The 24510-nt window shown below is 37.8% G+C and overlaps 1 protein-coding gene across 17 annotated transcripts in view; it reads right to left on the bottom strand.

The window, feature by feature from the left end:
• Positions 1-24510, bottom strand: part of ABLIM2 (actin binding LIM protein family member 2) — a 137334-nt gene that overhangs the window by 33591 nt on the left and 79233 nt on the right. For 5 of the 17 annotated variants that reach the window (XM_061369576.1, XM_061369589.1, XM_061369599.1 and 2 more), the window contains exons 7-12: positions 22495-22582; positions 19223-19281; positions 14850-14927; positions 10058-10204; positions 8339-8371; positions 5839-5959 (exon numbers count right to left, since the gene is read on the bottom strand). In XM_061369576.1, the coding sequence (XP_061225560.1) occupies positions 5839-5959; positions 8339-8371; positions 10058-10204; positions 14850-14927; positions 19223-19281; positions 22495-22582 (526 nt within the window). Of the gene's footprint in view, positions 1-3992; positions 4092-5838; positions 5960-8338; positions 8372-10057; positions 10205-14849; positions 14928-19222; positions 19282-22494; positions 22583-24510 lie in introns of all 17 variants that reach the window. The other 12 variants (XM_061369580.1, XM_061369608.1, XM_061369647.1 and 9 more) reach the window with 5 other exon arrangements.

Here is a 24510-nt window from a genome sequence, read left to right as displayed (position 1 = left end):
TTGAAATTGCAACTGCACTTGCTGACAGCCTCTGGTCCTTCCAAACGGTAAGGGAAGAAGTATGGAATTACTAAAATCCTGATGCATCACAACCACCTTGTAGGCAAGCTGTCCTCAGACAAGGAAGCAGACAGTTATTCAGTTTCTTGATTCCTGCTTTGCTCTTGGAAAGAAAGAAATAGTGAAAGGCTTTCAATGTGCATTTATTAATTCCTTCTTTCTTTGCTGCTTGTTGTCCAGATGCCTGGCCATCCCTACCAAAGGAAAGATACCTCACTGTTGCTCCCAGTTTGAATGCAAAGAGCAGTGGTAGACACTTACTTAAGCAAGGTCACTTACGACTCCAAACCCCTTAAAAAACTTGTCATTCATTCAAATGTGATGTTACTATTGGAATCTTTATATTTAAAAAGAAGAGGAAAGTTTTAAAGTGATTTTCACAGTGTATGAATTCCTCATTTACTTAAAAACTAGAATATTATTAAAAATGTATATTCATATATGACCTGCATGAACAATCACTCACTGAGCAACCCAAAGTGCTGGTATCATACACACCTAGGGTCCTTCTTTAGGGGTAGGATAGGTCAGCAAGGAATCAGAAGGAAGCATTGATTAAGAGGAATAAACTTCTAAGAGTACATGATACAAGCACAATTACCAGGAGACAGCAAATCTGCAGACTTCTCGATGCAAGGATCTGTGGGGAGAGGTTTTCAAAGTCATCACATCTAACTTGCTCAAAACAGAAGAATTAGATGAAATGGGGGAAAAGGTTCACTCATACAAGCTGATGCTCATTTAAACTTTAATTCTGCCACTGATTTGGACAAACACATTAGAGGAGTTGTATTTCACATTTTGCATACAAAAACAAGTATTTAATAACAAAGCAAACTGAAGACCCGTGTAGAAATTTCATGTGATGGCACTACCGACAGTAATTTCATCTAGCCTATAATTAAAATCTCTCAAATGAGACTTTGCCAAGAATCTCTCTCTTTCAAGATTTGCCTGGTATACACTGAATAAGAACTTCAAAGAAGGTCTCAGAGAAATTGTAACTATCCCCAAAGAGTGATTTTTCAAGCGTTTGGGTTTTGTCTTGTGCCACAAGAAGCTGCAGGCTGTGATCTGCTCTACTGGTGACTGCAGAGCAAGAAACAGAATCATGAACTCTTCCCTGGATTTTGTGTAACTTGGAAAGAATCTTACTTTGAACTTAAGTGTCAACCACAAAAACTTCCTTGTGTCTTTTGGCTGCTGACAGGGTAGGCGGCTCTTAACCTTGTGCTTATGGAGCCAACTGACCAGAGCTCAGACCATGCTCCCTTTTCAAGGGATTGTCAGGAAAAGTATAACATTGTTTATATCTCTTTTCTTGTCAGCTTTTATCTTATCTGGGAGGATGGGAAACTTGATAACAAGTTACATTAAAAGCTGTCTAAGTTCAGGACTGAACAACAGATACCACTGGCCTAATGAGGGAAATGTCAGAGCCTAATCCTGAAATTGGATCCTTTAATATCTCTGCACATGGTGCATGAAGCAAGACAAAGTTTTTTGAAGTTTGATGACTAATTCTTTTCAAGCTTTCAAAGCCACATAAATGGGCTTTGGAAGCTGCGCTCCTGTTCTAGAAAGGCAAGATGCTTTCCACCACATTTTAAGTAAGTATTTTTCAGCAGGGCTCAGCACGGTTCACTGATTCCATCACCTCAAGAGTTACACCAAAGCATAGGTACTAGGAATATCACACTCTATGACAGTGAACTGTGAAGCTTACTTGAACTGAGGTTTTCACAGGATTTACTCTGAAGACATTCCAAGAGAAAAATCCTTAAAAGAGCACAACTAAATCATATGTCTGCATGACAAAGAACAGTTCACCCTCATGGGAGCTTGACTACAGTGTTCTGAAGAGAGAACAGGAAGTCAGTAATCATATTTTTTTCACTGGAAAAATGATGAACCGTTTAATTCTCTGGTAGAATATGACACAAACTCATTGAAATCAAAAGAAAGATTCTTCCTGGTTCAATTTCCCAAGGGAAATTAACATTTTCTGTCTCCTGGAAGCCTAAGGAAACATTTTTGATGCAACTATGGAGTGCTGGTTTTACAAAGATTACTTCCAGTATTATTAAGTGGTGTATGATTTTTGGATTTAATAATTTATTTTTTTTTTTTTTAAATGAGCTTGATTTCACTTTTAAAAAACTGAAAATAAAGAAAAAATAATAGAGTCTGCAACTCAGAGAAAGGAATTAAGGGACCTTGAAGAGGATGGGACAAATCTGACTCCTTTTGGACACAGTGTAAGACATTAACTCAGTGTAAAACAGGAGGTAATCTATACATCTCTGCAGGGCTCAGGTTAGCTACAGGAAAGGGATAACCGGGCTCGCCTGCCTCACAGGAGCACTGTGAGGCACTACAAGATACTGCTTGCAAAATATTTCAGCTCCTTGATTGAAAGTGTTGTGGAATCACAAAGCATCATTTTAATCACATTACTAATAATTGTTTGGGCACAAGGAGGTGCTACTAGAGGATTTCTTTCTCCAAACAGAAGCACTAAGTTATTGCTGGTGTTCTGAGCAACATCAGGTAGCACTGAACAGAAACTCATTTTAACAGGAGTGCTGCTAAGCAACTACAAGCGGGCTTTCGAGTAAGAGCTTGCCATACAGCGAAATCATGCACTGCAGCACACAAAAGTGTTTTTCCTTACTCAGTACATCAGGCTGGATAACATCACCCAAATTTAGAGAAACAGATCAAAAAAACCTGCTCAATAGTGCCTCAGAGAATACCAGGGAATGTGCCAGCCTTCCAGAAACGTGTGTGTGGGTGACTGCTTTGTGGTTGTGGGAAGGAGCTTTTCAGGTAGATTTTAAAATGGTAAGAAATAGCTCAATCTCATCAACTTTTGCTCTCAGAATTTCTCTTAGGGATCATATTTGGAAGACTCAAGCCTGATTCTGTTCCTGCTTATACCAGTGAAATTCAGCTGGCTGTGGGCAGAGCTGCTTTTGAATGTGTTAGGGCCCAATGAATATGCATCCATTATTTTTCCAAAGGCAATGAGTGCCTGCTATTCAGTTGAGTTTGCAAGTCTGGTTCCTGCAGAGGGTCACTTCCTTTTCTGTAATGGTTACAACAGCAAGAACAGTTTTGCTTAATTACGTTAAACAGTTCAAGAGAGTCAAGAAAAAGGCATTGAAAATGTTTGCCAGTCATGTCTCTGCCCCATTGATACTGCTACTAGAGAGGGCAGACTCTTTCAAAGGAAAGACACATGGGGTAGCTGAAGGTCTCCTCTTTCTGACATTTAACTAACTAGCTAAAAAATATAGCCTTTGCCTCAGAGGTTCATGGCATTCCCCTGTACTGTTTCATGAGAACATGGAGTTCATTCAAAGTTAATATCCACTGGAAAAAAACAAAAAAAAAGGCAAGGAGAATAGATTCAGTTACTATGGTTTAGGCACAGATTATTTCCTAATCAGTGCAGCTTTATCGATTTAACCAGTTGATCTGGCATATTTTTTGGTAATGCTACAAATAATATGAAGGATATCTAAATGTAGGTTAGAAGATTAGATAACTGATCATCCAGTGTTGGGTCCAGTGTATAAGCTGGTTGAAATATTCATTTAGCATCACCAAAATAAACGTAAAGACTATATTTTAGAACAAACCGATTTCCAAATTATTCCCTCCCTCATTTTCATTATGGAAGCTAATTCCTTCCCTCCACCCCTTGGAAATACACTTAATTCTCACTGGAAAGAAAAAAAAAAAAAAAGCAAAAATAAGCCCCATACCCACTCAGTTCTTCAAATTTACACAATACATCAAGAAAGCACTTGCACAAAATTAAGACAAATTTTATCCAAGTGGAAGCCATGCTTGCACAGACATAAATGTGAAACACATCTGAATAAGTCTACAGTATCACAGCACGGTTTTGCATTCCTGGGCCTTACCTTTGAAGAAAGGGATGTAATGATGTCTGAATGTAGATGTAAGGCTTGGGTGTTGGGGCAGGGAGATGCAGCTACTGGTACCAAGACTCTGAGTACCAGCTGGGGGCAACAGAGAGTAAGTGAAAATAGGCTATTTAGTTCACTTACTGAAAGCCACAAATTACAATGCCATCCTTTTTTCCAGGAACATTTTCCTCCTGATGCTTAGAAAACATATAGCTGATAGGTGAGACTTCATCTTTCTACAGTTATTGCTAAAAACAGCACAGTGGCCATGCTATGCATTTGGCCAAGGTACATGGGCTTTCCACAGGCAGAAAGAGTATTATAGAAAACACTGATAATGTAATGCATCAGAAAATATTCCAGAAAAGGAACCATAAAAAGCATAGCTGCACTCAGGGGAAAATCTGCATATTCAAAAGCTGCAAGAGGGAGTGATATATGCTTGTAATGGTATAATGAAATGAAATGGGGAGAGCCTTGTCTCTGCTGAGAACTGTTCTATGAGTGAGCCCAGTTCTCCCTGCCATCAGGTGCACACTGGTAGGATCTAGTTCACAACGCACCAGGGCACTCGAGTGCATGGCTAATTTAAGCATTTGAAGAAACATCCTGAAGTTATTTGAGCTCTGAGAGCTAGACATGTGGTTAAGTAAATTGAAAAACATTCTCAAAAGTAATCTCTGCGTTGTTGTAATAATATCCTGATAACATATTTTGGCATTTACTAGCAGTGCCAATTACAATATCTATCTTCTAAATTTTCAATGAAAATTATTTCATAGAATTAATTTGGATTTTCTTCCATCTTTCCTCCTTGCTTTAACAATGTGCAGCTAAGCTTAAGTATGACATAGCTGCCATACTTCCAGTGGAGACTAATCTTTCTGCTATTTAATAGATCTTTGATACTCAATCTCATTTACACTTTGTCAAAGACTTTATCTCTCTATATATATTGCTTATATAGATATATTATATATCCAATTCTTGTTTCTGTTATTCATAAAATCTTCATTTCCACTGGAAAGATTAAGAGCTCCCAATTTACAAAATGGTTTATAATTACAATATACTCCCAAAGAAATTAAGAGACACCCCCCAAAAAAAATAATATAAATGCTCTGTGTTTTCCATCCAAATGATGGAGCAGATTAAAATTAGAATGAATTTTGAGCAATGTAGTTGATTATTTCCAAGGATAAAACTCTGTACAGTGCCCAAATATGAATGGCTTTGGTAAGGGACTCCCATGCAAAGATTAAAAGGAGGTGATCCTTCCTCTCTGTGTGACAAGAGGACCAACACAGCTGCTACTACAGCCCAAAGCTGCAATAAACATTGCTGTATGCTTCTCGACTAAACAAACTTGTCCTTCAAACTCCAGCCAATAAAATCACTAGTTATTCTCCAGCTCTTGCATTGTGGAGGGGAGACACAGACCATAAGCCTGCAGTACAAGAGGGGCTTGTGAAGTTACTCAATCACCCTACCGGCTTTGTGTGCGTTCACAACTATCACACCACACCTTGAAAGAGATGGGGACTGAATGTGTAGCTTCAGGCAAGATGGGATCAGGATTAAGTTCTTTAAACTGTTCTATCTTCTGTTTACAGATACATAGAAACAATCTTTCTAGACACCTGTTTTCATTTTCTTAGATGATTGTTCCTGAAACACTTGTTTCCTTTCTCCCCATGGGAATCTGTTCACAGTAAATAAATCACTGTAAACCCACTTTCTACCTTAAACCCCTGTCATTCAGAGCCTACCTTACTTTACAAAATAAGATAAAAGAGTAAACAAATCTAGAGAATAAATAAATAAGAGTGCTTTCCATTACCTGGTCTGCTGTAATGCTGAGGAGAATGGGAGGTTGGAGTGTAGCGACCATAGCCCAGTGAGCCAGCAGAGCTAGGACTTGACGTCCTGTACTGCTTGAAAGATCTGTCATCTTGGTCACCCTGAGAGGAAAAGAGGAAATGTATGTCATCAGGGAACAGAAATAACTTCTGAAACAGACAGAATATATGATTTTGCACATTTCTGTGCCATGTAGATGGAAGTCGATGCTATTGTAATGCTCCATGCAATCCCAATGAAATGAGGTGGCTTTCAGCCGTAAGCTCCTCCGCTGCAGTGTGACTGAAAGAGTTCTGCCAAGTGTCAGAGAATGGTCACGTTCCCAGGAAAGTCAGTACATACACAAATTTAACACGACAATATAATTTGAAAAGAACAGAACAGTGAAGAGGTGTTATTTCAGGACAGTATAATTCCCTGACCATACACAGGTGGGTGGAAGATGAGAACAGGTTAGTATGGTAGTACTATGGTCACTTTTGTAACCCTATGAATGGATGCACAGTGGTTACAGGCAACATGAAAATCAGCATTTATTGGCTTGATTACATCACAGAAATTACTATATCTGCTGTATAAATTGCTCAGTGTAGTATATTACAACAGTCATTACTAGCTAGATAATTGATAGAAACACTCATATATAGCATTAGTATCAATGCTGCAGCATTGCGCAAAGCAAGTCACACAAGCCATTTCCGACTAAACGCTTAGCTTCAACGACTTAAAACCTTATGAACAGTCATATTCCAAAAAAATGCTTCCCTTCTCCTATTCCAGTAGGAGTGAGTGAAGGCATTTAGGTGCTAGTCACTTGTGAATACTGGGACATCTTCAGGCATCCATCCGTATGACTCTCACTGGATCATTCACCATTTAAACATACAGGAGATCCTACTTAGCCCCATCATTACTATCCAAATGACTATCAGGACAACTTAATTATATCCATCAATTCATCTTTAGATAAACTCAGCTTCTCTAGGTTTATCCTTGACTCTTTAGAGATGTGCACTGTTTTCCCATCATCAGTTTTTCTTCTCTTGTTCACATGTGCTCCATCCCTTCCACCTCACCCCAGACTAACAGACTGCATTTTCAAAAATGGAAAAATCAGTTTTATATAGTGGTGAGAAGCATTATTGCTTTAATATCAATTTCAGAAGGAATTACACAACACCCGCACCCCCCAAAAAATTGGAAAACTGATGCTTTCCCAAGCTTACAACATTCTGTAGACATTCTGCCACCAACTCCTCTATGCCCAGTTTGAGATGCTTCCCTCCCAGTGTAGCTGCATTATTTAAGACTCACTCAAACCCTTGCAAGGAGAGTTAACAAGCAGTACAGCAATGTCTCTAGAAAGTCTCGTGATGTTATTTAAATGACTGTTAACTAATTTTCTATGATGTGCCCAAGTGTATGATACAGTGGATTTTTCCTCTAATAAAAATCCCTGCAACACTGGTGACAAGTTTGCATATGATGATGCCTGGGCACCTGATCACAGACTCTTTAGAGAAAGAAAGCAAGTATGACGAAGCTGGATAACATGGGAGCATTCATGTAACACAAATCATGACAGCACCAAATTCCATACCAGTGCCACTTTAGGAATTTAATTGGTAGCTAATTTAAAGGAAATTATTACAATCTTCCAAATCACCAAGATTTAATATTGTTTCAGACCTTACCTTTTGCGCATTTTGTGTCTCTGGAAGGAGCAATCAAGTGAAATCCAATATTAAATAAAGCACATTTTTATTTTTAAACTATCAACTAAATTACATCCCTCTTGGATAACTTCTCTGTTTAATCAGTGCTTATAGTGATAGTTCGTGTTTTAAAATCCTTAACAGATATTTGCAATTCTCCACTATTAAAAAATAATTGTGATACATAAAACTGAGATAATGGAGTAATTAGTCAGGCCTGTGATGTATAATTGAGTTATTATCTGGGAAACTATGTGAAATGCTATCACTGCTTCCAAGGTGATGTTTTGTGAAACAGTGACTGGCTTTGATCACACATTGAAACACACCTAGAAGCTCAGGTATGTGCAAGTGATGTAACAGTATGTGTTACAGTTAACTGTTTGTGGTAAAAAATAAAAAGACAAAGAGAAAGCTGTGTTGAGCATTAATTCAAGTTAACCCATGATAACAGCTTATATTGTAAACATAAATCATATTCCCCAATGTAATTTATTTAGTAGAGCTTGAAGAAGTAACCACCATACAACCTTTATTTTGGAAAGCAGAAACATGGATGACAGTGGAGGCAGATGTACACAGATGACAATCCAGAAGCAAAGCGCGTATTCAACACAAGTAACACAGAAGAAAACAAATAAAACCCCATGCACTGTAGAATAAGGAGGCAAACCCCACATTTTAGACACTGCTGGTTATCAATATGACCAGGTTTATGCATCACAAAATGGGTCAGAACAGGAGTACAAAGGCACTGGGGATTACCTCAGTAGGTGTTGGAGAGAGCAACTGAGGTGACTGCAAACAGCAACACACAACAAATTAGTGATACAAATCCATGCATGATGTTATTTGTGAGAAGAACTACTCTTAAAATATCAGTATCCATGTGTAATACATGATACAGTTGGAAAAGCACCTGTCATTTAAGTTAGGCCAAGTTTTGTTTTTAAGTAAGTAAATAAGGAATGAAATACAAATAATTTCATAGGAAGATTTTGCTGATTTCTTTACTGCAAAATCCGGGGGTCTAGTGAGGCCAGTCCTGTTGCCATTGCTTTTCAGTCATTTTCCTTTCAAAATTAAATACTATGTTTGGTTAGTTGAGCAAAGCAAATCTACTGAAACTATAGTGGCTGCAAGTAGCACCCAGGATGCTGAAATCTGGAACACAGGGTTTATTCCTGCCCTGGTAATATCAAGGATATAAATATTTGGAGCAACATAAAAATGTGCAAGCTGGATTGCAAGCACAGCTCAAAAGCACCTTGGAGTGGGTGCAATGCCTGAGTCCTCACAGGAGGTGGGTGGGAGGTTGTTTAGTCTACACACCTCTCCCAAGCTGAGATGTAAATGGGCAGTTGAGGAGGGCAACAAACTATCAGTGCCCATGAGTTCTGATATAGAAAGTAAGTGTTTATACTCCATAGGTTCCATAGGGCTAGACAGCAGCTTTTGGTTTTGTGAAATCAGAAACCTAAATCCCATTTAAATCCTTTACCAGATACAATCTTAATTCTTTTAGGATGCATTATAATGGAGCTACTGTGGTTCAGAATTGTAGAGACAGGGTTTGGAAGACAGTCTGCAAAATCTAACACATGTACAGCTTTTATGTGAAAGTAGTACTGAGACTTTAGTGGTAATGATTAAGAGGTTATTACAAATAGCATGGTTATTATTTATAGCATTTATTTCACTTAAACCTATAGAGAACAAATGAGATTTCCATTCTAGACCAAGCATATCTTTCTAATATAACTAGCATATCTAAGAGGTTTGATTTGTAAAAACGCATCTAAAAGTATAGGAAAAAAATCAGAACTTCAGGTGAAAGGTAGTTATGGTTAGGGAAAAAAAAAAAGCTAACTTGCATGACAGGAGTTATATACAAATATGCTTCACAAAAAACCAGAATTAGTATTAGATTACGTTAAATTTCACTAGCACAAACTGCATCATATTAGCACTGTATATGAATAGGTTGAAATGCATGCATGACATGAGGATGAACTTTAGTAAGGGACAGTTGAAAGAAATCTGTCCTTGGAAAGTGATACCATTGCTGTGTTATGAAAATAACATGGTACACTTTAAGGAAAAAAAGAAAAATCACGAAAGACATTTGGCTTCGCTTCTGATTTTTTCATTATAATTAGCAATGGCTCCTGTTCCCTACCACATGCATGAACTCTTCTCAGAGAACAACATACTTTAATTACATGTCATCTGCTTAAAAAATGATCACAGAAAGTTCCACAGACTAAAAAGTGAAATGAACGTCACGCTTGTTTTCATGAAAGGCCTTATGAATGAATGGATGACATGATTCAATTAACTGAAGTTATTTGAACTGTATTTGAACTGTAACTCTTCAAGTTGGTGGGGTTGTTGTTTTTTTTTTTTTTTTGAAATTATGCACATGATAATGTTGCACATAAAATCTCAAATTCATAGTAAAAAAAAATACCCATGTTTCAGTACCTCCCCGTAACTATGCCTGTCATCTGAAGAGTAACTGATATATGGAGAATAGGAGATCATATCTGGGCGGTCAATGTTATAGATGGCTTTATTTTTAGGAAGAGCAGCCAAATCCCTGTAGTCAAGAATTTCATCTCCAAGCTTTGCCTAAGAAAAGGAGGAAAGAAAGCAGTGAGAATAAGAAAGAATATGATCAGGATACAATGAGAAAAGACCAGATAAGCATAGGTAGAAAAGTAATCATAGAATTAAACCACTTTTTCTGTTTGTGCACATTTAAATATATTTACTATACAATGCTAAATATTACTGTTATCTTTTTCTATACTGGTGCTTTCTACTTTTCTTTGCCATTCACATTTGGTTAATGGGAGTAGCATGGCATTATTCCAGTTTTCTTGGTTATAACTCACTTATTGCTAGCCCGAGAAAGACATACTGGGGACAGATATTGTCGTGTCTTTTAGGCAAAACACCCTTCATTTTAAAGTGGTTTTGGTGTGCAGGGTTCCACTACCATAAGCAGAACTGAATAATCAAATGCATATTTCCAACACATAGTCTTCAGATGATGAAAAACGTTAGTCAGGTCTCTAATTTTTCCCATTCAGCTGTGTCCCACAGCTTCATCTCCTTTCCTGACTATGTCTAAGTGGCCCTTAATTATGGGTCACAAACCAGCAGATGATGGATTTGCACCATGCTGGATTAGTAGGAAGATCATAGATGCCACTTAAGTAAAGTTCAAATCCTTTCAGGAGACTCACACAGCCAACAGAGGGAAAGGACTGTGTCACTCCCCATTCTCCTCTTACTACACTTATTCCAAGAATATAATTATCAAAATGCCACTTTTGCACAGATTATCCTTAGGATAATGGCAACTTGCACCAAAACCATGCCCAGCACAGTGTCTTGTAGAAACAACGACAAGCTGGCCACATGAGGAGTGGAGAAACAGGTAGTGTCATTGTGTCACTCCTAGCTCAGGCTTTGCAGAAGATAAGAATGATATGCTCCTTGTTGGCAACAAGATGAGTGAATCTTACTATTCTCTGAATATCTCTCTATAATCTGCTATAAAACTGTAATAATGTTTTCCACATGCAAAAATATGAAAGTATCCAGGATTTATGCATGCAGTGTTAATATTTTTTTCTTAGCATGAGCTAAAAAAAGTTCAATAGATTTTCCAGGGAAGTTTTCTATTAGGTTAATCATACAGGAAAAAATTAATGTGACAACTTTCAATTTTCCATTTTTCTAAAACAATGTATGAATTTGTGCAAATGTAAGCAACATGGAAAAGAGGAAGATTCCTATTCACTAAGAATGTGGAACAAAGCTGCCATTACTATCATATATTCTCATCCTCAAAACTAATGAAAAAATGTCTTTTAATCAAATATGTGATTCTTCAGTTGTCTACAGATCTCGCCTTCCATGCAGCTAGTTTAACAAGCTAAAAAGCAATGCAATAGCCCTTTGATGGAAACAAATCCCTCCCTACTGAGGGCCAGTGGCAAGGTCTGATGCAGAGACAGGTCATGCAAAGGAGGAGTCTATCAGGGCTGTTCCAGGAAGACTTTGGGCAGCATTGTACCTACAAGGAAGACCAAGGAGGCTGCGATAATTTCTTTTCTAAGGTATGCAGGGCTGCAAATCCCATTCTATTGAACCCAAAGAAGTTCAGAATTGCAAATATTTAAATGTGAATTACGGTAATTTTAGCCCCTATTTCTCCACATAGATGTGCAACTTGAGATCCTCCCACTAGACTTCAGAACTGACAGGAGTAAAATTTACCCAGTTATGTAACTCTCTTCAGTTTAATACCAAAATGTAGGCAAATTTGGATTCAAGAGCCACCTTAGAGATACAGTTTCTTTCTCAACACTCAAGTCTACAAACATCCAGCCTACATTGTTTTTTGTTTTATTTACTTTACCTATTTTCAAATACGCTAGGGAAGGCTCAAATTACAGATAAGAGGCTTCCAACCATGTCTTCAATAATCTGGTATTTTGGATTCTGTTAAACCATGCTCTAATTCTTGAATATCTATTATTTCATTTGGAACATGTAATTTTTCAGGTGTATAAACTGTAAATATAATCTGTATAAAAATATGCGATTTCTATTCCCAGGATGACAATGTACAACACAGCTATGTAACCTAACCTAAACCTTCAAGGTCTTCATATTGGGTTGGAACACCTAATTCTAGCTTCATAAAATATAGGTATGTATAAAGAAAGACTTTTGTTCAAGCTTCATTTAATGTCATAATTTAGAAATCAACTGATTTTTAAGTGGTATTTAGGGACTCTGAGAGGACATCGGCACTAGGGTGAATTTTAGTCTGGATATAATGAAGCCATCACTAAAGATCACGAAAAGATGTCCATCAGCTTCGAAGGGCATAGACCTATACCCTTTCTCAGTCCAAGAAAACACCGAAGTCTTGTATCAACAGCTGAAGAAAAAGTGGAATGGCTTTAGTAAACCATTGGTGAACCACACCCAGGTTTAATCAAACATGCGTTCTTCATCTTTCTCTAGCAAACCACTTGACCATGACCAGAAACACGTCTCCCATGAGATAGCATGCTGTTCAGAGCAATGGCATGGCTGACTTGATGCCTTTGAAAGTATGAACACCACAAATTCATGGTTCTTAACCTTTAACTTTTTTCTCAGAATTCCCTTGTGCCCAACATGGTACTTCACTGAGCTCACCAGCTGTGAAGGCACAATTTTACTATTGGTTTTAAGGGTCTGAATCCATGCTACTGCTGAAAGCAGCTGTCCTGTGCGTGCCTTGCCACTCTGCTCTGCCTTCTGTTCTACATTAGTATCACAGGACATTCAGACGGCTGCGTCTTTTCTTGCCTCTTAGGTCGGCTGGAGGTTTTTCCTCCTTTATTTTTTCAGCTGAATCTGGTCTCAAATCTGACTGATCTCTGTGTACCCACCAGTACTAGCATCAAAGAGGAGACAGGAAGACATGGCCAGGGAGTGACAGGGCTACATGCATGTGACCTTCCTTTCAGTGGTAGCATGAATTTAGGTTTGGTAAAAACAATCATGAAAGCACCCAAGTTAAATCTCGATCATGTATGTAAGTCATTACACTCCTGTAATAGAAAACAGATGCAAAAGATAGCCAAAGAATCATTTTGATAACATAGAAGTCAAATAACATGTTTTTAATTCTTTTTACTTTCCTGTTTGTGAAAGCCAAAATAATATTTAATCAATCTCACAGCTTTGACAATTAAGCAGTCAGAGAGGAGACAGATACAGCAAGAACTTGCACGCCTCTGGGGAATCTTTTTTCCTAATTGACTCATATTTGCTAGACAACTTTATTTTTTTGCAGTCTCGGCTGCCTCTAAAGTATATTAAAGAAACAAATGTTAGAGCTGTGTGCTGATTTAACGATACCCTTTAAAAAAAATCCCCCCACTCTGGTCCCTCCCCCTTAAAAAAAATACCCCAAAAAAGAGACTGGAGGTTTGTCCTTGACTTTTAGCTGCCAGTGAAGCATATTTAAAGCTGTAATCACAAACATCAAGAAGAACACTACTACCCAATAGTTAGATAAATGTCACTTAAAAACATAAATCATAGAAGAATGTTCATGCTTATGAAAACAAAGAATTGGTGCATGGCTGGAGAGATAGAGACCATCTGGTCAAAGAAAGTGCTCACATGACAATGTAAGCACAACGATTTGTCTTCAAAGTATTTGAGGCGACAGTTATTTTACTGGGAATATATGACTGGAATCCACCAGCATGAAGCTCTACTAGAAGGAGAACTCAAAAACAGCAATGAGCATTTACATAAGGGGCAGTTCCTCCACTTCTTCTTCAGCCTTACTTTCATAAAGTTTAGATTGTATCCAAAATAATTTTTGCTTTAAGGAAGAAGACACATTTGGCTGCAAGGCACTTTTTCCTTGTCTTACTGTAGTAGATAAAAGCCCTGAGTCTTTGTAAGAATAAGCTCTTTGGCAGTCAACTGTATCTCCAGCAATTTCCTCTGCATACGGTATCCAGTGAGAATAACCTGCCCACCTGACAGATACTTGGACAGGATAAAGAATAGCTCTGGCAATACTAAAGCTCTCCAGGAGATCTTTGAAGGGATTGTGCCACTCTTGTGCATATTTTTTACCTGTTGGTAGTTGCCTTGGGGATTTGGCCATGACCATTAGCTACAGCAATTATTACAATCAAGGTACACCTGGTATTGAAAAAAATACCCTGCATAAGCTTTTATCATAGTTGTTATTTTAAATTCTCTCTATGAGCTTTCCAGAGCTAGGACTTCTTAAACCATAAACACATCAAAGGACCTCTGAGGTTAGAGACTGGCATTTGTCAAGGCCCCAGTCCTGCAATCACACACGAGTGTTTTCATAAGCTTGATTTAGACAAGTTGTGTTCAAATTTAAGCTTGTAATCTACCTGTGGGCTGTACTGTTTACTTAAACTTTTCTCTTTAGAAAGCACTGTGGTATTTTGCATGCTTTGGTATAAGCCAGCTCCAGTTGTAATATAAATGCTATAAATACACTACAAAAACCAAGAGGAAACTACCAGAATTCTTTTATGGCAAATGCAGTATTCAAATATTTTAAACATGAGAAAGTAAATTCTATTTTAGACGAGTCGCCAGCTGCAGTGGTTTGGAGACACCAAGTTTTTACACAATGTGTTAAACGTAGGAGGAAGCACAGGGTTTTCCACATCCCACAGACTGAATTTCACTGTGAAATACTCACATAGATCACACGGCTTGGGGAACCTGATGTACTTGAAGCAGGTACAGAAATAATGCTCTCAGAGGAAGTCCTCGTTTCCTATGGCAAGAGAGGAGAAGTGAACCAGAAAAGAAACAGAGAAAAGGCAGAGTAAATGTAACTGTTACTTCAAAAGGAGTATGCAAAATATTTCACTTCATCACTTAAAAATGGCTTATTTCAGCAAGCTCAAAACACACAGGCATACCAAGGAGTGAAAAATAGAATGCTTTTAGTCAATCAACTTTTTTAAAATGCAAAAGTTACTTATCACTTTCTTTTCTCCTCCCTTCAGAATGAATTGGCCTGGAGCACTTCTGGGCTGCCAGGACAGCCTTTGGGCACTGTCAAGGACAGGTCAAGTTACAAGATGATACAGTGGCATTTTTACTCTAAGGTTATACTGTCAAACCAATCTACATTGCTTCTGGGAAGTGTCACACTACTGTGCCATTCACTCAGAGGAAAGAGAACAACATTATGCAGGGCATCCGAATCACACTCTCTAATCGTAAGATTACCAGGTTGATTTTAATAGTCAAATGGGTTTGCTCTGTTTTCAATCATTCTGGCATTTAGAATGACAGATTTTTATTGCTTTCTTTTTGCATCATCCTTTATGATGAAAAATATAATTACTTTTAAATAACAAGGGCTGTTATTTAAAGGGTTATGAGATGTGATGTTATTAGCCATGAATGAACAGACCTGACACTCATAATTGAAGATTAAACAAATCTTACCATGAAATCAATAGGTTTGCACCCTATTTTACTCAGATATATCAATTCTGGGTAAATACTCTTTCCCCTCTATGGGAAAACCTGCCTCTGACTGCAAAAAGTACCTATTTTCCCATGTACTCAGAATGACCATCATTTACTGCCTCACGAACAGCTGACACTTTTTACCTAGAGATTACAACTGTTCAAACCTTTAAAAGGTTTTTAGCAGTATTAAGCTGTCAGGTTGCATCCTTCCTACTGCTCCAGTCTCTATTTGAAGTATTTACTTGCTTTGATAAGCAATATGTGAATATATCTGTACTGTATTGTGTTAGCAGAGCAAACAAACTAAATGATCACAACTATCCTTCCACTGACCTTCTTTAGCCCAAATAGCCCCGTGGCTATCTGAGACAATATGTGGAGGTACTTATCCATATAAAAAAATAACCAGTTTAATTGTTTTGGCATGTCTGAATGGGGTTTTGGAATTTTCTCCCTCTCGTTTTCGATTGTCTGAGGCTCTATACACACTCAGAAAGTCCAAATGGACAAGAATGGAAATAAAGAGTACTCTCTGAAAAATACTTGTGGTTGCTGTTGAGATGACCATTTAACACAGACAGTGTAATTGCGCTGCTCTTCTGCATAGTTAAAACACACTGCAGTTTTCCAAAACTTGTGTAAATGACATGAAATGTCATCAATGCACAGCTGTCATGTAGAAGCCACACTTCTCTTTCATGATGTTTTGACAGGAGGCCTAATGCAGTGGAGCAAAAAGAACCAAACCTAAAAAAACCTGCACAATTCCAATGTTTTAAACCCTGCTGAAATCATGTCATTTCTGAATAAATACTGGGATTCCTGAGATAAAGCTTCAGAGCTTCTTTCTGTGTCATGTGGATCAGTGGAGTAAGTTTTAAGATTAGAGTGTAGCATGCCCTTAAAACACAGAAAATACCTGGCTGAATGGCTAAATATATTTAATAACTCTTCATGAATTCCTGGAGTTTTTTAATAATCTTTCCTCAACTTGGAGGTGCCATCTTGTTTTTAAGAAGGCCTATAGGGATGCTGGAGAGGGACTCTTCAGCAGGGACTACAGTGATAGGACAAGGGGTAATGGGTTAAAACTTAAACAGGGGAAGTTCAGGTTGGATATAAGAAAGAAGTTCCTTACTGTGAGGGTGGTGAGGCACTGGAATGGGTTGCCCAAAGAAGTGGTAAATGCTCTCCATCCCTGGCAGTGTTCAAGGCCAGGTTGGAGAGAGCCTTGGGTGACACGGTCTAGTGTGAGGTGTCCCTGGCCATGGCAGGGGGCTGGAACTGGATGATCTTAAGGTCCTTTCCAACCCTAACTATTCTATGATTCTACAACTACAATTGATTAAAATTTCTTACTTGTGCAATCCAAGTCTCGTCTTAATAAGATATTTCTGCAGATTGATTCTGTGATTCATTATGCTATTCAGGTACTCCCACAGTTTTTCCCATTTCTCCTCCCAGTGATTAAAAGTCACTCATTCCATAGATCGCACATGCTCTTTTTTCTCTGCCCAGTCCATTACCCCTTTTAGCATTCCCAGTCTATGCTTGCTGCACATAATCTAGATTTTGCAATAAAAACTCACATCAGTTCACTCCATTGCCTCTGTTCAGTTCTTTTCTCTCTACTACACAGTTTTATTCTTTCTCCACTTATTATTCCTTTATGCCTTTTGATAATATTTATTCCTTCTCTTGCTTAATTTGATTTTTCTGTCTTTTCCAGGTTTATCTCTTCTTTTTATAATCTCACTCTCAATTTTTCTTTTTGCTGTCATTCTTTCACATCTTCTTTCACACTTGCACTCCATCTCCAAAGTTTCAAACTGTACTGCCACTTACTCTTTCTGCCATTGTCACCTACTTTAATTACATGCTGTGCATGTATGTACATAAATATATAGAAAGATAACTTTAAAAACAAACTGGAAAGGTTGACCAGAAAATTTCTCAACCAGTATATCCCATTCCCAGCTTTATAAGTTAGCTTGAAAAGTCTGCAAGTACCCTCTTTGAAATATCATTCTTTCTTCTTGGTTTATTCTTCCAATAATAAGTGTAAAGATCAAAAAGGATGAAGAAAAACAAAGAGAAGGGAAAATGGCTACACTTGGGAAAACGCTTTGAGTTCCATTCCAGCTTTTTTTTCCCCCACTCAGGCAAAACTCCCACTGACTTGCAGACACAGGTATCTTCCTCTCTGCTGGGGAAGGGGCAACCTCTCAGTACTCAGACAAGTGAGTCAGCCTTTACACAGTATCTTACAAGTGCACTTTCTTTGCCATTGTGAGGAAAAGGCAGCTAAGTAGGAACCCAGTACAACCTTGTCTGTGGTCTTTCTTTAAAGGAGGGAATTGGAAAACTACTATATTTTCAATAAATTACATGGGGTTTTAGCCTTCAATTTCAGCTACTCAGCTAGAATAAAATCTTTAGGAAGCCTGAAATACTGTTTAATAGTATCAGGCTGAATCAACAACACTTAAAGTATTTTTATAATTTAAACCATACATTTTATATATACATTGCATAATTTTAAATATATGTTAAACCAATACATTTCCTACTAAAACACTACATATTTGATACTCAGAGCTCACCATGAAGAATGCCAGACCAATCGCTTCCCATACAAATGGGTAGAAAAGATACAGCCGAGATCCTTCAGGGTAAAGCCCAAACCAAATTTTTTTTCAAAACTGTAATTTAGTCAAAGTTGCACTTGCTAAAACACCACATTTGTAAACATTCTTTTTATAACTGCTGCTTCCTGCTGTTCTGACTTGCTCCATGTGCCTTCTGTCCAAGCCTGGGTGAATCAAAGCAGAGCTTTTTTGAACAAGGGTACCACACGTACCACTTGGAGCATCAGAGAACATCAGAACTGAAAAACCCCATACTTGGCCTCTGCATTAAATGAGATTGTTGTATCTCAGCCCCACCAATTCAGAGGGATCATTTCCTAGCTACAGATTAATTCTTCATTTCCTAGGGGCAGCTTATTCATCTGCTAACCTTGTAATTATTAAAGTTGCCAGAACTCCCCCCTTTTCCCCTTGCACACAGACAGATGCACAAATCATCCAACTTAAGGAGGTACTTAAAGCCAGAGATCAAATTAAGTTGGGGCTGGCTTGCCAACATGTTACAAACAAATAATAAAAAAGAAATTCCAAGGAGATTTTTTTGTTGTTGATGAAAAAAATAAAGAGAAAGCCCTCTGATCTTTTAAGTGCAGAGCCACATAAAAAAGGAAGAGGTCATGAACTGATCACATCATAAGACAGAAGTTAAAAATTAACTTTTTTTTTCTTATTCATATTTTCACATTTTTCCTTATTCAGCTTATTCATACAGCTCATAGGTCACCATTCCCCTGAAGCTGTAGCTTTAATCACTAAGTAAAAGCAGACTATTTATATTAAATTATTACATTAACCTACTAGATTTTCATAATTTAATATTTGAGATTACAGTAGTGAAAAAATTAAAAAGCCAGTCCTCCATGCCCACTGGAAAAAAAAGGGACAGAGAATAACGTGATAATGGAATAACAACAGGTATTATATACAGTCTTTTTACCTTGTTTTTTTCTTCAGCCTTTGCAGCCTGTCTACAAACTGGATGCCAAATGGATGTACCTGGAAAGTAAAGTTCTGCTTAATTCTGTTGCCCAATAAGAACCTTAAAAAGATTAAAATAAGAACATCATTAAACCTGCCTATAAGGTTTTATAAATCACAGCATACTGATTCCAATCCCATCACCATTCCATGGATACTTTCAAAGCTAAAACTGACAACTTCTCAACATCAGTAAGCTTAATCAGATACATTTTAAACACTCGATGCACTTCAGAAAGCTACATGTACTTCAATATGCGAGATCAGTATCTATAACCCAAGTCCTAAGAAGTGTGATATGGGATCTTTGGAGGTCTTCCAGCCCAACCTCTTGTTCCTAGGAGGTCCCATTATAGCAGGCAGCTCAGTGCTGTGCCCAGTTGGATTCTGCATATCTCCAAGGATGCAGAACCCACAGCATCTCTGGAAAATGTGTTCCACCACCATGGTAAATTTTTCTTTTTCATGTGTGTAGTCAGAATTTCATGTTCTCTTGCTATACATAATCTTGTAATAGTCTGGCCCAGGTCATAGTAAGTAGCACAATCTGATGGGATGAAGCAGCATTTAACACTAGCTGAAAATCCAGTCTTTCTGAATTATTCACTGTACTGATCTTGCACTTCCTATACATTTGTCTCTCATAAGTCAAATACTAGAGAACCAAATACGTTCAGGGAACTATCCATCTTGGAGAAAGCAGGAAATACAGAATGAACCAATTCTCTACTTCATGTAAGTACAGAAGATAGGATTATGAATTCTAGAGATGAAAGTAAACAATATGTGTGAGAAAAACTTAACAGCTTTGTATTAATAAAAAGGAAAAAAATCTTTTAAAAAGCTGAACACAATGATAAATACTCAGAATTCAATTGAAGTGGAATGTAACTATACAAAAGAACAATTTGTAAGCTTTAATAGCAAAGAGGAACCTTTATATTTATGTAAGTCTGAGCTCAGACAAGCTACAAACCAAAGCTTCCACACAGTTAAATAACGTGAGTGTAGTGCAATTTCTGCTTGGCTAAATGGGAAGCTGAGAACCTTTGTGTTTAAATATTTAATGTTTATACTGGGTGGAGAGCACCAAGAGGAGTTATTGGAAATGCTTTGTTTTCACAGCAGTTTGATAGTTTTTTAACCAGTGGATTTTGGAAACAAGATAGAAACAAAAAACTATTTCCCAGAAATAAGATGGAGATCATTAGAATTTATTTCACAAAACTAACCCAGATGAACCCAGACTCATGCAGTAAGATACTACCTGTAAGTACAGACCAGACATTATGTTTACTAAGTTTCTGAAGTTTTTTGGGCCTGAACCACTAAAGAAATGTCTGTATAGCACATTTAAATTCAATGCTAATTTATCTTCCAATTGCGAGTAGGTCTTAGCTTGCCCACTGACAGCATCTGTCCCAGGTGCTTCATAGGTTGACGTAAATCTTCCCAATGGTATTAAGAAGTATTCAGATCAACTTTTTCTTAATTACTCTTACCTGTGGTCAAGCAAAACTGGGAAACACTTTCACACAGAAGAACAAAGGCCCTTTCAAACAAAAGTCATCTGATGGATGACCACTGATGACTCAATTTCTAAGGAACATGCAACACCTGAAGGAACTTTAGTAGTTTATTAAGAGGATGAAGAACAAGTTATAAAATCCTGGGCCTCAACATTTTTTTATCTAACACATCAAGTAAGGCAGCCCAAATACCTAATCACAGATATTTCATTAAGTTAAATGGAAATGCTCTTGATGTGAAGATAAAAAGTATTTGAGAGTAAGCTGGTAACAATGTCTCATGAATCAGAAAACAAAGTGATTAAGAAGGGCCCAAATTAACAGGACCTGAGCATACTTTGTGATTATTTGAACTAAAAATCAGCACAAAACCTAACAAATATCCACCATTACAACAAACTGAACTTAAAAAGGAGATTCATTTGCAACCCAGCTTCAAAGAGTTTGAAAACTAGAATAAAATTTGTAGTTTGGTATCGTTTTTTAAAGCACTGATTTCCCATGGGACTTTAGTACTGCTAAACTACTTTGCAATTGGATGAACCACAGCATTTTCTGGCTCCCAAGGGAGAATCCATGAGCACAGACCAGGATCATTATGTCCTTTAATGAGCTAGTTGCTTGTTGCAAACTAAAGTGACAATAAAATTGTCATTTTAAGTAACGTACTACATCATAATTAGATTTTACCCAGCCCACTGTTGTGTTTTAAATAAAGTCTAAAGTTCCCAGCTTAATGTACTATTTCAAAGTATGCTTCTAGAAAACTGGGCAACTGCAAAGTTGTAATACAGATCCGGACAAGCATGTGATTTTAGGATAACACACCAGCCCTACAGTTCCCACATCCTACTGAGCTTCTCTTTTCTGTTTTCCTTTGACAAGACACTGTCAGTCAAAGACACAGGCAGAAGCCTCCCTTTTCTTTGGTGTCTGACCCTGTATTTAACTGTGCAGACATTGTTTTATTTGATCAGTTTAGTATGGCTAAAAGTTGCTGCATATAAAGTATAGATTTTATCTCATACCTATGTTAACTAACTTTTTTCCCCACATTGAATGAATTATTGTGCAAGCCCTTGTCCACTACCACTGCAATTCCCTGACAAGAAACTGAATTTCTCCTGTGCAAGCTTATGGCTGTGTAAGGTATAGACGTATTCTGTGGTAAGGGCTTCAGCTCCATGGCATCCTCTTCTCCACTCTCTGAGGACACTTAGGTCTGACTGAGGGGAATTCAGGTAAGGACCTTCAGATTTTCTCCTCATACCCAAATGGGCGATGAGTACAGGACTAGTCTTAGGACTGCAACAGCAGTGTTAGGGAACCTGATGTCCTACATGCATTTTAACTTTCATCTGGACTATTCATCACTGCAGAAAAACGCCGCATTTTTTCAGTAAATGGAACATTTTAATAATCTTCACTGTCAAGCACTTTCCTTTCATCTGCAGGAAAGGACTGTTACCACTCATCCTTCTGTGATTCACACTTGCTACTGGATTTTAAAAGAGAAAGAAGTAGTAGGTGAGTAAGCAGAAATGGTTTGGTTTTGCTTTTCCATTGCACTGTTCACTTTCTTTGGTAGCTATGAAATGAGAATACGGGCAAAAGAGCTCAGCCATGCTAACAAGTATGGGCAAGAGGGCCATGCTGCCAAGTGTGTTTTGTGTTTTGGGTTTCTGTTTGGTTTTGTTTTTACCTTGAAGATACATTTCTTCTCCTTCTGCAAACATCTGATTGCACCTGACACATCGTGCACACGTTGGGTGATAATGTTTTTCTCCTGCCTGTTTGGAAAAAAAGGTACAGATGATTAAGTATACTGATCAATTTAGTGTCTTCACTATGAAGAGTTTTTCTCTCATCCTCTAGAATATGACTAATTAATCAGTTAATGTCAATTAATTCAACAATCTCCTACAATCACAATGCCATTTTTTTATTATAGACAATTCATGACATAAAATGAAATAACGGTCTTGCCCACACAAAACCAAAATTTAATGTGCAATAGTTAATTCTCTGAATTTACAGAATGGAAACAATTTTATATAGCAAACACATATTCCCTGTAAACAACCATGGTGTGCACCAAGTGCAAGGCAACTTAGGACTCACCTAAGCAAGGAAGTTGGGAGGACATAACTTTGAGCACGGATTTGCAGCCAAACCCTTATGTTCCTCATGACCCCACTGAACAAAGAATCTCAATGTACAGCAAGAACCACCTCGTGGAAGGAATGCTCGTAGCTGCTTTGAAAGTGTCTTGCAGGTAATGTCTACTAAAGGGTTTCCATGAGGAGTGTGTCTGGTGTGACTATAGGTCTATAAGATCAGAGCTGACACTTCTGGGTACTGTGCACTAAGTCTCTTGCACAGACAAGCCAGAGCTTTGTCAGTTGTTCTGAGATTAGTCCACAAAACTTAATGCCACCATTTTCAGTGATTAGAATGAGAATAGGACTGAGCCCTAAATTTGCTCAGAACACCTCAGCAACTCATCAATTTTCATAAATTCAAATTACCTTATAACTCCATTAATTTAAACTGCTTCACCACTGACCTCTATGTGTTTCTCAAGAGGAGACATCTACCTGCTACAACGGAGCAAGGGTTTATGTCAGAACATGTGTCACACAGACAAGTCTGAAGTTAACCTCAAATGATTATCAGACAAAAAAGATTATTGGATCAAGGGATTTATGAAAAGCTCAATTTTGGTAGCTTGGGCAAAATTCAGTTCTATGGCTGACTGTGGGTAAACTTGTTAGCTCCAGTTCCCACAGTCAATGACAGCAGCATCGCAAGGCAATGTTGGCTTGAGCCAGTGACAAAAATAGCATTCAGTGCTTTTCTAAATGAACAATGCAGGCCAGCCCCTCTAAACTGCAGCCCTACCCCATCTTTCAGATGACACCCACAAAACAGAGTTCAACAGCCCAAAGCTGGCTCTTGTGCATGCTCCCACCACCCTCATTCTTCAAAATGCCTATATAACTGAAAGCTTGGCATCTTCTTCCTCTTCTGACCTCACACTATTCTGTGCTGGATAGGATGGCCATGGTTTAGGTGGATTAAAGTCAATGCCGCTTCTATTATCAACAAAAGCCAGGTGATCAAGTAACTCTAAAACTCACAGCTAAGTTAAACTAAGTTTAACTTAAAGTTTAAGCTAAGTCTGACTTCAAAAGAAATTCTCTTGGAGTTAAAAATAAGCAAATTTCGATCCATGAAGAATGTCTCACAACCTGCTTATCTGAAAAAAAGTTACAAATGTTTCTAGGATTTTATGTGCCTTTAAGAAATGACTATTAAGTATTGCCCCTCTGTCTTCAGTGTGTAAACATGTACATTCTCCTAGAAATTTAACACTTGTTACTACAGGGATGACGTGTGTTACTCTTTTTTATTGACTGTCAAAACTTTCAGAGGTATTTATATGGAAGAACATCATCTGTGTCTGGAAGATATTTTGCTGTTCACAATATCAAACAGAGGAGTATGGTAAATTTTGGTTATAGAATGTCCGGGTTTACTTCATCAGTGTTGACTTGATTCACCCCTGAAACCTGTTGCTGCATTTTAAATCAGCAATAAGGAAGAGTGACACATCACATCAGAATTGCCATTTTCAAAACAGCCTTCTTCCAGTTCACTCTTTTTGTTATGGTGCCATTTGTACAGACTGCTGAGTGATTTCTGCAGCTTTAGATGT

The sequence above is a fragment of the Neopsephotus bourkii genome, unplaced genomic scaffold (assembly GCF_033783945.1).
Source record: "Neopsephotus bourkii isolate Nb327-2 ecotype Australia unplaced genomic scaffold, CSIRO-AGI_Nbou_v1 NB_144, whole genome shotgun sequence".
In the NCBI taxonomy this organism is placed as follows: Eukaryota; Metazoa; Chordata; class Aves; order Psittaciformes; family Psittacidae; genus Neopsephotus; species Neopsephotus bourkii.
Note: the sequence above shows the minus strand (reverse complement) of the source record. Positions and strands in the feature narration are given on the sequence as shown.